Genomic DNA, 16,478 nt, shown 5'->3' with positions numbered 1-16,478 from the left:
GCTGACACTGACGGCGGCGGTGCACAAATGCTGCGCAGCTAGCGCCATTCGACGGCCAACACCGCGGTTTCTGGTGTGTCCGCTGTGCCGTGCGTGTGATCATTGCTTGTACAGCCCTCTCGCAGTGTCCGGAGCAAGTATGGTGGGTCTGACACACCGGTGTCAATGTGTTCTTTTTTCCATTTCCAGGAGTGTAGAATAAATAAGACGAAGTTAGCAGGGCATATTATACAGCATTCGTCATCGCTTGTGCATCGTGTTGTTAATGGATCACGAATATCCTAATGGATGCGAGTGCCTCGCTTTTTTTCCGCCGTAGCAGCTCGAGACGCACTTTTTGTGTACTGCAGGTTCTGACGCCGAAGGCGACGGCGGCGGCGCTGGGGATGACGATGGTGAACCCGCACCTGTCGCAGGCGCAGGCGGTGTTCGTGGAGGCGCTGATCACGTTCGTGCTGGTGCTGACCGTGCACGGCGTGTGCGACGCGGCGCGCAGCGATGTCAAGGGCTCTGCGCCGCTCGCCATCGGGCTCTCCATCTCGACGTGCCACTTGTTCGCCGTAAGTAGCGCCGCCACTCCACACGCCGCCGCAACCGTGCCTGCCTGACGGGCAAGCCTTATTTTTCTGCCTCTCGAGTACTGATAAATAGTGGAATTCGTTATCAGCCTTAATGTTTGCGACAAGCTGTGACTGACATGTCGACCCCACTCGACACCCAAAATAGTGCCACCGATCACTCACATTTTTGTTTCCTTTATTGCATTTCGATTCCCCCTTCCCCCAAAGGGGGGGGGGGGCTGGCAGCAGTGTAATATGCTGCTCTACAGCCTACAGAAAAGTTAAAAAACATAATGAGAATATAAACAAACAAGAAAAACGGCGATAAAACAGTGACATTATAAAAAAACTGCAAAATGGCGCAAAATTGTGCAACTTAAAATATAAAAACACTGCGGTGACTATGCGGATGAAGACACAATAAGTAGACAGGCACAAGTAAAAAAAACAAGGCGACAGGCTGATTTCTGTTCGCACGAGGTAAAAAACACAACTAGCGACAGTATGGTGGCTGATATAAGAACGTAGGCTTCCGCGGCTGGTGTCATACCGATTAAAATTCTTCTGTGTATTATGCCGCGTCATTCCTAAAAACTAACAACAATAATAAATTTAAATCGACAATTCGGCCAAATTGCATCGCCCTTCCTCAGGGCACGACTGGTTTTGTATAGGGATAGGTGCTTCTTTTTATTACAGACTATCGATCTCTGACGTCACTGTTGTAAAACTTTTTAATGTTTTAGTTTATTATTGTTGTTAGTTTTTAGCAATGACGTGGTATAATACCCAGAAGAATTTTAATCTGTATGGTGGCTGTTCACAACACTGACAGCCGACGCACAACACCGAACACTCACTTAAAACTGCACAATACAAGTGACACGGCGGCAGATGGAGGGGGGGGGGGCGGGAAGACCCGGACAGATGAGGGGAAAAAGAGGGAGGAGACGAAAAGAAAAAAGGGGAGCCGATGGAGGGAGAGGACATAGAAAAGGGGGGGGGGGCAGGGCGGACGCAAGAAGGAGTGGGAAAGGCAGTGGAGGGGAGGGCAAAAAGGGCTTGGGGGAGAGAATGGAGGCAGAGAGAGGGTAGGTGGGGAAAAAACAGGATGGGAGAGGGGGAAGAGGGAACCTGGGAGAAGGACAGAAGAAAGGAGGGGGTGTTGAGGATCAGAGTTGATAGGAGGGATAAATGGAGGGAGAGAGGGCATCATCTGGGATGGGGAGTTGATGGAAGCCACCTTGGGAAAGGAGATGAAGGGTGTAGAGTTGTGGGGTAGGGGGGTGGGACAATGGTTAAGGCGCGCCAGAGGGCGGGGGTTGTAGAGCAGAGGAGCAACCAGGGGATGAGGGGGATCAAGGCGGCGGGAGGTGTAGAGGATGTGTGTTGTGTACATAGTTCCCCGTAGTCAGCGCGTACACAACTTTCCCACTAGAGCGCGCCCCATAGCGCTGCCATAGAGACGGACCAAATTCTGCTTCCGCCGATCCGCGTATTATTATGTAACGCAGCCAATGAGATTGCTGCTAACGAAGAACCTTTTCTCCTCGCGGATCACACTCGCGCAGTGATACCTGAACGCTCGAGGTATTATAACAAGTGTACAGACCTCCGATGAGTCAGTCTGCATTAGTCTGCATTAGTCTGTAGTCAAGTTTCAGTCTGCGCCTGATAAGATTATCATATTCCTGTACATAGCCATGAAGATAAATGTATAGACACTTTGTCAAGTATCAGAGATATGTGAGAATAAGATTAACGTACCAAGAACAAAGGCACTTCAGATTGTCAATTGTAAACAGCATCCAGAATCAAGTTACGTAATATCTATGATTTTTATTATTTTAATAAATGTGTGTGAAAATTAATCAAGTTCTGTTTAAAGTTGGTCACCGTCAATCTGCTGCTCTAAGCGTGCAAGTGGCATTTCTATCATCTGACCTAACGGCAGAAGATAAACACACCACGATAAGACCACAAGACATATTGCTGACACTCGCCTACTTCGTTAGAGCGACAAGTCAAATAATCTGATGGTGTTTGTACTGAAGGTCTTACAGTACGCACACCACAATGTGGATATGTTCCAAGAAAAGGAACAGATGGGGGAAAGGAATCAGGTCGTAGAGGACCTGTGTGGGGGCCGGGAGGCGTATACGGGAGGCAAGGTGAGTGCATGGCGCTCGAGGATCACTCACACTGGGAAAATCTTAGAAATAACATAGTGTCCCGACTGGTGAGCGTAGCTTACAAAATACAGCTCTCGTTTTTATAGTTCCAAAAGAACAACCATTTCTTGAGACATAGCGTTTTTTTTAGATAATACCGTAATACGAGGGGCGTTCAATAAGAAATGCGGCACTTTTTTAACTCGGACAGTTGCGGAATTTGTTGTGAGACATCGTAAAACATTCTCGCTTTATCCCCTGGAATTACATGAAGTTCTAATAGGTGGTGGCACCATACGTAGCCTTCAAATGGTGTCTAACAGAGCTACGTTCCAAGCTGAGTACTGTCATTGAGTTTCTGAAAATCAGAGCATAGCAGATATTCATAGGCGCTTGCAGACTGTCTACGGAGACCTGGCAGTGAACAAAAGCACCGTGGGCCGTTGAGCGAGGCGTCTGTCGTCACCGCAGCAATATCGCGCAAACCATCCGATCCCTCGCGTGCCGGCCGAGCGGACACAGCGGTGACTTCCGCAAAGTTGAAACTTGTGTACACTTTCAAATGGTTCAAATGGCTCTGAGCACTATGGGACTTAACATCTGAGGTCATCAGTCCCCTAGACTTAGAACTACTTAAACCTAACTAACCTAAGGACATCACACACATGCATACCCGAGGCAGGATTCGAACCTGCTACCGTAGCGGTCGCGCGGTTCAAGACTGAAGCGCCTAGAACCACTCGGTCACGCCGGCCGGCGTGTACACTTTCATTCGAGGTGATTTATGGATTACAATATGACAACTGGCTGCTCAACTGGACGTCTCCGTTGGTAGTGCTGACACACTCGTCCACCAGTTGGGGTACTCAAAGATGTTTGCCCGTTGGGTTTCTCGCCGCCTAACGGAAGGCCATTAAGAGCAATGATTCCCATCTGTGCGGAATTGCTTGTGCCTTACAAGGCTGATCATGACAATTTTGTCGAACGTCGTCATAGACGATTAAACATGGGTTCATCACTTCGAACCAGAAACAGTAGGAGGAGATTGTCTAACGTCCCGTCGACAACGAGGTCATTAGAGACGGAGCATAAGCTCGGGGTAGGGAAGTATGGGGAAGAAAATCGGCCGTGCCCTTTCGAAGGAACCATCCCGCCATTTACCTGAAAGGATTTAGGGGAATCACAGAAGACCTAAATCAGGATGGCCGGAGACGGGATTGGACCGTCGTTCTACCGAATGAGAGTCCATAGTGCTAACCACTGCGCCACCTCGCTCGATGAACCAGAAACAAAACAGCAATCCATAGAGTGGAGCCACACCATCTCGCCTCCGAAGGAAACTTTCAAAGCCGCACCCTCAGCCTGTTAAGCCATAGCGACGGTCTTCTGGGACTCGGATGGGGTTATGCTGTTTGATGTCGTGCTCGTGTTGCAATGAGCAACTCCGAAGTGTAATGTGCTACCCCGAAGAAAGTGAAGAATCGACTTCAGCGTGTTCGTCGCCACAAACATGGAAATGAACTTCTTCTTCAAGACAATGCAAGGCCTCACACAAGTCTGGGCATCCGAGAAGAGCTCAAAAATCTTCACTGTACTGTTCTCCCCACCTAACGAGGTGGCGCAGCTTTTAGCACACTGGACTCGCATTCTGTAGGACGACGGTTCAAACTCGCGTCCGGCCATCCTGATTTAGGTTCTCCGTGGTTTCTCTAAATCGCTTCAGGCCAATGGTGGGATGGTTCTTCTGAAAGAGCAGGGACGACTTCCTTCCCCATTCTTCCCTAATCCGATGGCACAGATGACCTCGCTGATTGGTCCCCTTCCCCAAACCAACCAACTGTTCTTACTCATCTACCTTACAGCCCGGATCCCGCACATTTCGACTCCCGTCTGTTTGGCCCAATGAAGGACGCACTCCGCGGGAAAAGTACGTGGATGGTGGGGAGGTTAGTGAGGCGAAAAGACGTTGCTTCCGACCTCCACCAGTAGAGTGGTACCATGCGAGCATACAAGCCCTCCCTGTATGGTGGCGCGAGACCGTAGCATCGAACGGAGATTATGTTAAAAAACAGGATTTTGTAGCCAAAAGAGTGGGAACTGATACGATGTATTGGAGTCCTGAACAAAGCCAACATTCATTCAGAAAAAAAGTGTTGCATTACTTTTTGAACATCCCTCGTAATGCAGTTTATCATTTTCACTGTGTAAATACCTGAAATGCCGAGTAGCTGGCATATCCAACTATCTAAATTCACATAAAGTGTTTCGACATATCCTTTAAAAAATGTACTTTTCATTTTAAACACACTAATATTAAGGACATGGCTAAATGAAATGGAATTTTGCATCTCACTTGCCTCCACTCTCCTCTAAGGCGGCAACGATTATTTGATGCTTACTTTATGTTAAACGCTTCTACTTGTTAATAACAACATTTCGGGCAAATATGACATAACTGTTTGACACAGTGTTGATCATTTTATAATGATGCGTAGTATTTGGAGAACTTTGAAATTCAGTTATACAGAAAAAAAACATCGATTGTCTTAACGCGCCGGCTTTGCGGGTCATTTGGACGAACGCTTGCAAGCGGTATATATCGAAGGTGCGAGTGTCACGGAGCCAGCTATCGATTTTGTTGACACGATGACAACTACAACGACAAAAAATGAACGATATGGATTTTGTGTACAGGCTGCCAAATAATCTCCATTTCAAATTATCAGTTTTTCAAATGTTTGTTTTAATCATGTGGCTAGATTGGTGGATGGGTGAAGGTAAATGGATCAATTTTTATTCAGTTGCAGCAATATGTCACGATTTTCCAGGATGCAGTTAGGCAGGAACCTAACAGCACAGCTTTAATTGCTGCGACTGAAACGAGCAGTAATTATATTTACAGTCCTGCTTCTCCTCCGAATGTGATGTTACTCTTCACAGTAAAAACTGATCCACTTACCTTCACCCAGCCCCCTACCTAGACCGATGATTTAATTGAAAACGTCATTTCAAACACTGATCATTTGAAACGGTAATTGCTTGGGACGACAGCCGTGTGGTCTTCATTGTGTGTATGGAGTATAGAAGACTAGGTCAGCTCGTCTTTCGGAGTTAATTATGCCACTGTACTTTTTAGAAGTAATAAAAAATACCTCCAACATTGTAAAAGCCGTGTTTATTTCAGTATATGAAATCGTCCTAGTTATTGTTGTATTTTGATATTAACATACCACGAGATATTAGTTTCATGTATTGGAAAAGTCGCTCACGACGGTGTACTTTGTCGATTCTCACAATCGATATATGGGCTCTTTGAAAGTCGCACCATTGATATATACCGATTGCAGGCATTCTTCCAAATTACCGCCTTGCGTACTAACTATTTTTATGGGTAGTAATTCCAGGCAGCGGAATCAGCTGATATGTAGCTTGGACAAGAGCTTAATGTACTACGAAATTCAATTCATCAATTGAGAAAACGGGGTGCTATCAGTTTTAGTTATCTACTGGCCTACACATAATTTCGATTCGTCCAGATGTGGAACGTTAAAGGATTTCTCTCTCTCATTTAGGCTAATGATACATTAAACTCTCTACGTAATCTTCGCTGGTTTTATTCACTTGCCCTACATTGTGAATTCATTGATGTTGCGACGACACTAAACCCTAAAGACTAATCTGTTAACTCAGTGAGCGAGGTTAGCGATAATTGATCCTTTACTCTCTTCACATGTGATCATTTCACATGGCGACATTTTTTCCATTTACATCTTTCGATTTGTGGATGAGGATCCAGCCGAGTAGTCTACAGGGTACTGGCTATTAGAACAGAGTGTGTTTTGGATAAAGATAGTAATGAAAAGAAGGGAGAGAGTTAAAGCATAGTTCCGGTACAGAGCTGAAGCTCACGAGACACATAAAAGTGAATGCTACACTTATCGTCCCAATGTGACACTTATATGGTACAGTGTCCTAGCACTGGTTCCAAAAATATGATATTGCATAGAGTTTAGGATTTGACCCCTTCCCTCCACGTCTATGAACCTGTGGTGATTGAAGCTATTCTCATCACAGGCCTAGAAACGGCTACCTCTCGCTCGAGCAACGCTGTCGTCTTTAACCATAGAAGTAAAAATTAAGCTGTCAATAAAACGCTACATCAAGGAAAAATGTTAACAAATAACAGGATTGAGACGAAAAGCAATGGGAAAATTAGACTACGTCGTTCAACAAAAGTCCTTCTAGATCCCATTAGTCGTGCTTTTACTGGTCGTTGAACATTATATTTAATGCTAGACTGCATATTTCCTTCAAATATGATAAGCCTGCGATCAGATGCAGTTTCTGTACTGTTATCGTGGCTACTGAACTTGTGAAAGGAGACTATTTAGCACGGACTCAACGCGTACAGTACTCCTGAACAAACTCCTTATCGCGGAGGAGTAGCTACTTTGTTTGGTGCCTTCAGTACACAAAGTGTGGTAGTCTAAGATTTAACTCAGTAGGCTTGCACATAGTCTGGCGGTTAGGTTATCGGCGTAGAGTTTCCGTGTACGATTCACGGTGACTTCAGCTTCTTTGGTGGAAAGATGGCTAGCTCTGAGCACTATGGGACTCAACATCTGAGGTCATCAGTCCCCTACAACTGCCGTAGCAGTCACGCGGTTCCGGACTGAAGTGCCTAGAACCGCACGGTCAAAAGGGCCGGCTGGTGGAAAGATCTGTAACGGTATACGCTCAGCATCGCGAGGCAAACTGAAGAGCTGCTTGAATAAATAAACAGCAATTTTGACACACAAACCGCCATGGTGGTGTCACGTTGAAAGCCGTGTAACAGGCTGTAGGCAGCACGTCAATTTTATTTTACTTCTCGTACTCTAAAGGCCATCTCCCAACAATCGGAAATTTTATGCACTGCTGGCCATTGAAACTGGTACACCAATAAGAAATGCAGATGATAAACGGGTATTCATTGGACAAATATATTATACTAGAACTGACATTTGATTACATTTTCACGCAATTTGGGTGCATAGATCCTGAGAAATCAGTACCCAGAACAACCACCTCTGGCGGTAATAACGGCCTGGATACACCTGGGCATTGAGCCAAACAGAGCTTGGATGGCGTGTACAGGTACAGCTGCCCATGCAGCTTCAACACGATACCACACTTCATCAAGAGTATTGACTGACGTATTGTGACGAGCCAGTTGCTCGGCCACCATTAACGAAGCGTTTTCAATTGGTGAGAGATCTGGAGAATGCGCTGGCCAGGGCAGCAGTCGAACATTTTCTGTATCCAGAAAGGCCCGTACAGGACCTGCAACATGCGGTCGTGCATTATCCTGCTGAAATGTAGGGTTTCGCAGGATCGAATGAAGGGTAGAGCCACGGGTCGTAACACATCTGAAATGTAACGTCCACTGTTCAAAGTGCCGTCAATGCGAACAAGAGGTGACCGAGACGTGTAACCAATGGTACCCCATACCACCAGGCCGGGTGATACGCCAGTATGGCGATGACGAATACACGCTTCCAATGCGCGTTTACCGCGATGTCGCCAAACACGGTTGCGACCATCATGATGCTGTAAACAGAACCTGGATTCATCCGAAAAAATGACGTTTTGCCATTCGTGCACCCAGGTTCGTCATTGAGTACACCATCGCAGGCGCTCCTGTCTGTGATGCAGCGTCAAGGGTAACCGCAGCCATGGTCTCCGAGCTGACAGTCCATGCTGCTGCAGACGTCGTCGAACTGTTCGTACAGATGGTTGTTGTCTTTCAAACTTCCCCATCTGATGATTAGGGATCGAGACGTGGCTGCACGATCCGTTACAGCCATGTGGATAAGATGCCTGTCATCTCGACTGCTAGTGATACGAGGCCGTTATTATACAGTACGGCGTTCCGTATTATCCTCCTGAACCCACCGATTCCTTATTCTGCTAACAGTCATTGGATCTCGAACAACGCGAGCAGCAATGTGGCGATACGATAAACCTCAATCGCGACAGGCCTCAATCCGACCTTTATCATAGTCGGAAACATGATGGTACGCATTTCTCCTCCTTACACGAGGCATCACTACAACGTTTCACCAGGCAACGCCGGTGAACTGCTGTTTGTGTATGAGAAATCGGTTGGAAACTTTCCTCATGTCAGCACGTTGTAGGTGTCGCCACCGGCGCCAACCTTGTGTGAATGCTCTGAAAAGCTAACCATTTGCATATCATAGCATCTTCTTCCTGTCGGTTAAATTTCGCGTCTGTTCCACGTCATCTTAGTGATGTAGCAATTTTAATTTCCAGCAGTGTAGTATATGTAATACAACGAGCAAAGGTACGGACGTGAGCCACAGCCTGCAGTCTTTTCACGACATGGGCTGTGGGCCAAAAGAGATTTACATTGCGTGTTATTAATATTGGCAGGTTTTTGCACTTTTTCTTTGATTTAATTTGCAAATTTTCCTCTTGAATAAATGCTAAATTAATCAATACTTTAGACTACATTAAGGTAACATTAAAAGAAAATGAGCAAATAATATCTTAACTCAAAATTTAAGTTCCAGAGAAAGACTGTTGAATGACAAATATTCTCACAGATATATGGCTCAGGGAAAAAGTCCCTGAAGACTGTGAATATTCCATAATTGTCCCTTTACATAATAAAGGAACTGAAACAGACTTCAATAACTAAAGTGGCAATGCCCTGCCAACATTTACTTACAAAACCTTTTCAAAACTCTTGCTCAGGAGCTTAGAAGCAGTAACAGACCACCCAATGGGCAGGCTAAATATCAGGCAGGATTTATGAAAAGTAGATTATGTGTAGAACAAATTCCCAGTCTCAAGGCCGTCTTACAAATCCGCAAGGGCGGGGGGGGGGGGGGGGGGGGGCAAATGGGGAGCATCTTTATTCACTTCGAAAAATTCATTTGATTCGTTAAACAGACAGGCACTGTTCAATCCGTGCAAGGGTTCAGAGTAGATATAAAAACAACGTAACTGATCAAACAAACATTCACCATGTTAAAAGTTACATTCTTAGGCAAAATATCCAAAACTTTTGAACAGAAAATAATCAAAACCGGGATAATAAGTAAAAGGAATAGTTATTCACCGACTACGCCAAAATAAAATTCATTTGGAGTGCTTAGCCCACGCAATCGACCCAGCAATTGTCTCCAACAATAGAAAAGATGTTATTCACTCCCTAGGAAAAATTAATAAAGGTAATGCCGCAAACTGACTCCAAATCGTGTGCCTAAAAACTAAATACGTGGAAGGAACTCCTATGTATCTTGATGGACAAAGTATAATAATGCGGTGAAAAAAATTAGGAACTTGAATTTAGCTACCAAGAGGAACTCATCCAGTCTTCAGCTTTAAATCGCGAAGTAAACAAAAACGTTAGAAAGGGCCTAGAGAAAAGCCTAAACCAGATGTAACGAAAAATCAATATCCCGTAATGCAAAACTGCGATACTGCACAATAATAATTGAACCGAAAGCATTATACGGTTAGAAAATCTTGATAATTCGAGATAGTTCGCCAGTTCAAAACACAGAATAGCAAGAAAGATCCATTCGAAGGACAAGTTTTGGTCCCATCTGCACAGGTAGAGTCTTATGGGAAAACTCTCAGTAGCTATATCTGCATACTGAAAAAATCTGTGATAATTTCAGGAAGAGACGATTAATATATTATGATCACTTTCTCAGAATGATGACAGGCTAACCGAAAGAATTCTCAAATTTATCGTATCACTGAAATTTGAAAAGGACCCGCTCTTTCCGGTTGAAAAAAATCTATAGGAAAGTGGTTGAAGGACGATGAAATCAGATTAGATAACAAAGTGTTGGACATCCACACCTCGTCACAGAACATGGAGGTCGGAGGAGTGCTCGCTCTGTAAAGCACGATAGGCGACACCTTTGGCAGTCTGACGACAGAGTACTACGCTGGTATATGCACAGGTCTTTCGACGCAAAACTTTCAGTGTACGTTTTTGAACATGTAACTCCGCAACAGCTGATACCGACGTGTTGCAGTGAGCAGGGGCTGATGGCGACTCAACATTGAATTAATGGAAACGATCAACCTGGTCGCATGAACCGCGTTTCTGGTTACAGTAGGTCGATGGTTGTGCCCCGTTAGGACGTCATCCAGGCGAGCGTCTGCTTGAATCGTGCACTGCGAAACGGACGCAGGACGGTGGCGGTTGGATTATATTATTGGGGACGGTCAAGTGGGCTTCAACGGTACCTGTGGTAGTAATCGAAGAAACCACACAGTTGTGAACTACGTAAACATTTTTGTTGGTCACCAACATCACATTACACTTGTCGTCTTCCTAGAGGGCGATCGCATCTGCCAGCAGAACCACTGTCCGTGTCAGAAGGCCAGAATCATGCCAAAGTTATTGAGGAGCATCACAGTGAAATCGTCGTAATGTCTTGGTCACCAGATTCGCCTGATCTGATCCTTATACAACACACCTGGTACGCTATCGGCCCAGCTCCACGCCTATAAACTCCGGCCAGCATGCTGAATACTGAGAAAATCTGTGGCGTTTTCAGAAAGAGACGATTAATATTTTATGGTCATATTCGCAGAATGCATGATACGATAACTGCAAGATTTCTCAGTTTTGTCATCTCAGTGAAAACTATAACCAATTGGCTCTTTGGAACTGAAAAACATCTGAAAACATCTGCAGGAAATTGGCCTCACAGGTGACAGGGTACAAAATAAATGTATATTCAGAACGCTCGTCGAGAATCGTCAACTTTCAGACCAACCGAGAACTGGAAAAAACAGAAATTGGCAATACGGAAGTGTTCGATTCCGCCCGTCTGCTCTGACCCGTGGCCACATCAATGTGGCGGACACACCTATTCCCAGTGTATTCCGTATGGCAACCACAAAGTCACTAAATACACCCATGGACAAAGATATTTAACCAAGCGAAATATTTCATTTCAGAAACAAAATGAAACTAATGGGGCGGAAAGTAGAGGGTCTTGGACGGGGACAAGCTAAATATACAATAAGAATGTCACCATTCTAAAACAAAACCGGAAAATAAACTATAAATCCTCGACAATAAACCGAACCAAAAAAAAAAACACTAAAATATCCGGAATCGAATATTTCATTTGACATATATAGCTCAAAGGAAATCAACGATGCCAGGCATCCCACTGCCCCCCTCTCCCACACACAAACCAAAGAAAACAAAATAACCATTACTGAAACCCACTGAAAACATTACCGCATACAGATGCACTGGGTCTGAGAAGCAGAGATTTGGCTCAATGTTGTAATTTCCGCGCAATCCTGACATTTCGCACATTCCGCCAAGCGGCCATGTAACTGGATAACTTTAATTGTATAAGCCATATTGTCAACCATAGCAACAACCAACCAATGACTAGTAAGCTTTGTTGTAACATCCATAAATAGTACCAAACCAAACTAAAAAATCTTTCAAGCCATTAACAACGCGACGAACTAACAATTTCAAAACCAAAAATAAATCGGTGGCGAATAACTAACGACTCTGAAATAACATACTGCCAAGGCAGCAAAAAACAAACTACCTCAACACCGAGTAACACGGAGCATTAAGGTCAGTACCGCACTAACATCACTCACAAGTAATTTAGAAAGAAACAGCACACAGTAGAGTGCGCCACCGCTTACTACAACACGCTCTTTGAAAACACAATCTATTTCTAACACGCTGCGTCTCAATGACTCTACACAACACAAGACAGTTACGTCACGGGTCACAGCAGACGGGTGGACTCGGACTCTCGCATTAACCCCAGGAACGTGGCAGAAGAACGTCACTGAACGTTGGCGAAAAGAAAAATAAAAAATTAATGGGGACTGCGTGGTCTGTTCGTAAACATCTGGTGCTCCATACCTCCGTAAACCTACCAAGGGCGTTTCGAATCCACGTAACGCAGAATCGCTACTGTATTGTGCTCTAAAAGTGGACCAGCATGCTCTTAAACAGGTGGCCAGATTGCTCTGTCTCATCAATGTATACATAAGATGTTGGACGTGTCAGATCATAACTTACAGCATTGGAGCAATAAAATATATTTGTAATGCGAAGAGTGGAATTGTTGAGTCCAGTGGGTAGCAAACAGAGGATCAACTGATACTGTGTTAATAACGCTTCGCTCATTTGGTCATATCAATTCTGACAACAAGGACTTGAATGATTAAACAACCGAATCTACAGCCGACCGGACTTTTGAGTGTTTATGCTGCGTTGAATCGCATCACAGTAGTAGAAATTCAGCAGGGCTAATGACTTGGCTATATTTTTTGGTCTACTTGGGGTGGGAATACTTCCTCGATTGTTTAAATCTCATTTAAGCAAGTGTTGCGCTGCAACAGTCATTCTGACGAATTTTTTCTTCTCATCCTGTATTAGGCAGAGCTCTTGTACTGTTTTATAGTAACTGCAAGGAGTCTTAGAGAAACTGCTTCATGAGAGTTCACCGATAATATTTGGGTGAGATATAATGATCATCTGTTACTTTCTTGAGTTTACTGCGAGGCCCAGATTTTGGAAATCCTGAAACTCTGCATACACACCTTTCAAGCTTGATATGACACAAGCTCATAGGGCTGGTATTTATATACAGCTGTATTTAATCAGCATAAAGCCATAGTTAAAAGAATGTAACGCAGATGCAGCATCTTTGATATATACAGTATATTGAGACAGCTGAATGTCTATTACATATACCAAAATTTAGGTCCTTCTGTGTCGTTCTTCGCAGCATATTAAGCCTTTGGAGTAATCCCAAACCATTTTATATTCCGGCAACCGCAGCTGTTGAGTGTCAGTAAGAACTCCGATTACAGCTGGTAAAAGTGTTTATTAAAACACGACCGGTTCCGCGGCTTCAAGTCGCATCATCAGGTGAACCTACACGGTAAAAAGCAAAGTACAGTGTTACCACATCTTGCGCGTATTAAAATTAATAAAGGGATGTCTAAAATATACTCACAACGTTAAAACATCACAGGCATACTCATTGCTCGTAGTCAGAATTTACTATTCAGAGAATATCGTCGATACTATGGCGAGCGAAAGATAAAGCAGACATGTTCCATTCTTTAAAATTTGCCTGCATATGAAAAGAAAAAAGAAAATATTTTATGAGCGGACGCTAATTTTTTTTTCTTTTTTTTTTTTTTTTAACGAGGCCAGACTGGCGATAAAGAATTGTCAGTGATAACATGATTAGTCGCGGCACATGGAAATTTCCATGTGGAAAATATCAGGTGACAGTGTCTTACCAGTATGACAGCAGGGCACGTCAGCGCAGGACAGGCAAAAACGACCCGCACGAACGACAAAGAGAGACTAGCTGGCTGGCGGAACGCAAGCTATCCATGTGGACAGTGTGACGTCATATACTGATGAATAGGAACGCTGGGTCGCTACTTCTACAAGCGAGCATAATGCGGAATTTTATTACATGCTAATACGTAATCATAGAAACTATCGAAATTAGCCAGAGTGCTACGCTGTTTTAATTCCAGTTGGTTATTCCACGTGAATTGTGCGTTTCTTTTTATGGCTAAAAGTTTCCACATTCTCTGATATATTCAAAATACGGCTTTTTTCTTTTTCCTGAAGTATTTTTAAATTTTATGAAGGGCTTGTGATGCTGTGGCCCTCAGTGCGTAAGTGCGCTGTTAAGCAAATCGCGGGTTATTTAAGTTAAGGTGTTCCTGAAATCTTCGCCGAAATGACCTACCGGTTTGTCCTATATATTTCTTAGGACAATGATTGCATGTAGTGCAGTATACACCCACTCCATTATATTTACTCATCAAAGCTTTTTCCCTGTGTCTGAGTTTTCTGCCTACATCTAAAAATGTAAAATGCACTGGAATAATGTTTTTGGATTTCATACGTCTGCCAGTTTTTTCGGATATTGCATCCAGATATGATATTCTACAAAAAATATAGGCTTACTTTGCTCGGCTGGTCTAAGCGTTATAAAAGCTGCCTCTAATCCGCTATGGAAAGGAAGATTTTTCTTTTTCAATATACTTACGTTAACAAATTCTGGATCGTAACCATTTTGTACGCTATATACTGTATAACCTCATATTCAGCCACTTGAGCTTCTCTTGCAAGAAGCACTTAATGCATACCATTTAACATGGCTCGGTACGCTGCTGACTTATATTTCATTGGGTGACATGTCTGCCTGTGCATAACAAGATCTGTCGTGGTTGGCTTTCGGTAAATATCGAAGCCCATATTCGCATTTTTTACGGTAACTTGAAGGTTCAAAAACGGTAAAGTGTCATTCTCAGTGCACTGTCCAGTGAACTGTATCCTTTGGTTCAAACTGTTTAGATCCCGAAGAAACTGGTCACTTAAAACGTTATTATCTTAATAGAATACAAAAACATCATTAACTTATCTATTCCATTAGATTAATTTTGTAGCATCTTGAGGGAATTTTGTCATTAATTCTTGCTCAAAGTTGGTCATAAAAATACTTGCCAAGCAATAGGCGAGTGGAGAGTACATGGCTAAGCCTTCTTGTTGTGAATAAAAATCATCCCAGAATTTAAAATAATTAAAAGGTAAAACAATTTTTAATACAGCCAGCATTTCTTCCACCTTCTTCTTAGATCTTAGATCTCTTCGAAAAGGTACTCAAGTTCTCGGCTACAATACTTTGCATCTGAACAATAGGTACACTTCTGGAAATGGAAAAAAGAACACATTGACACCGGTGTGTCAGACCCACCATACTTGCTCCGGACACTGCGAGAGGGCTGTACAAGCAATGATCACACGCATGGCACAGCGGACACACCAGGAACCGCGGTGTTGGCCGTCGAATGGCGCTAGCTGCGCAGCATTTGTGCACCGCCGCCGTCAGTGTCAGCCAGTTTGCCGTGGCATACGGAGCTCCATCGCAGTCTTTAACACTGGTAGCATGCCGCGACAGCGTGGACGTGAACCGTATGTGCAGTTGACGGACTTTGAGAGAGGGCGTATAGTGGGCATGCGGGAGGCCGGGTGGACGTACCGCCGAATTGCTCAACACGTGGCGCGTGAGGTCTCCACAGTACATCGATGTTGTCGCCAGTGGTCGGCGGAAGGTGCACGTGCCCGTCGACCTGGGACCGGACCGCAGCGACGCACGGATGCACGCCAAGACCGTAGGATCCTACGCAGTGCCGTAGGGGACCGCACCGCCACTTCCCAGCAAATTAGGGACACTGTTGCTCCTGGGGTATCGGCGAGGACCATTCGCAACCGTCTCCATGAAGCTGGGCTACGGTCCCGCACACCGTTAGGCCGTCTTCCGCTCACGCCCCAACATCGTGCAGCCCGCCTCCAGTGGTGTCGCGACAGGCGTGAATGGAGGGACGAATGGAGACGTGTCGTCTTCAGCGATGAGAGTCGCTTCTGCCTTGGTGCCAATGATGGTCGTATGCGTGTTTGGCGCCGTGCAGGTGAGCGCCACAATCAGGACTGCATACGACCGAGGCACACAGGGCCAACACCCGGCATCATGGTGTGGGTAGCGATCTCCTACACTGGCTGTACACCACTGGTGATCGTCCAGGGGACACTGAATAGTGCACGGTACATCCAAACCGTCATCGAACCCATCGTTCTACCATTCCTAGACCGGCAAGGTAACTTGCTGTTCCAACAGGACAATGCACGCCCGCATGTATC

At 44.7% G+C, this 16,478-nt stretch overlaps 1 protein-coding gene across 1 annotated transcript in view; it reads left to right on the top strand.

Annotated features, from left to right (window-relative positions):
* Positions 1-16,478, top strand: part of LOC126470651 (aquaporin AQPAn.G) — a 170,512-nt gene that overhangs the window by 122,831 nt on the left and 31,203 nt on the right. The window contains exon 4 of the mRNA XM_050098632.1: positions 351-560. Coding sequence (XP_049954589.1) covers positions 351-560 — 210 coding nt within the window. The remainder of the gene's footprint in view (positions 1-350; positions 561-16,478) is intronic.

Source organism: Schistocerca serialis, chromosome 3, assembly GCF_023864345.2.
Source record: "Schistocerca serialis cubense isolate TAMUIC-IGC-003099 chromosome 3, iqSchSeri2.2, whole genome shotgun sequence".
Classification (NCBI taxonomy): Eukaryota; Metazoa; Arthropoda; class Insecta; order Orthoptera; family Acrididae; genus Schistocerca; species Schistocerca serialis.
Note: the sequence above shows the minus strand (reverse complement) of the source record. Positions and strands in the feature narration are given on the sequence as shown.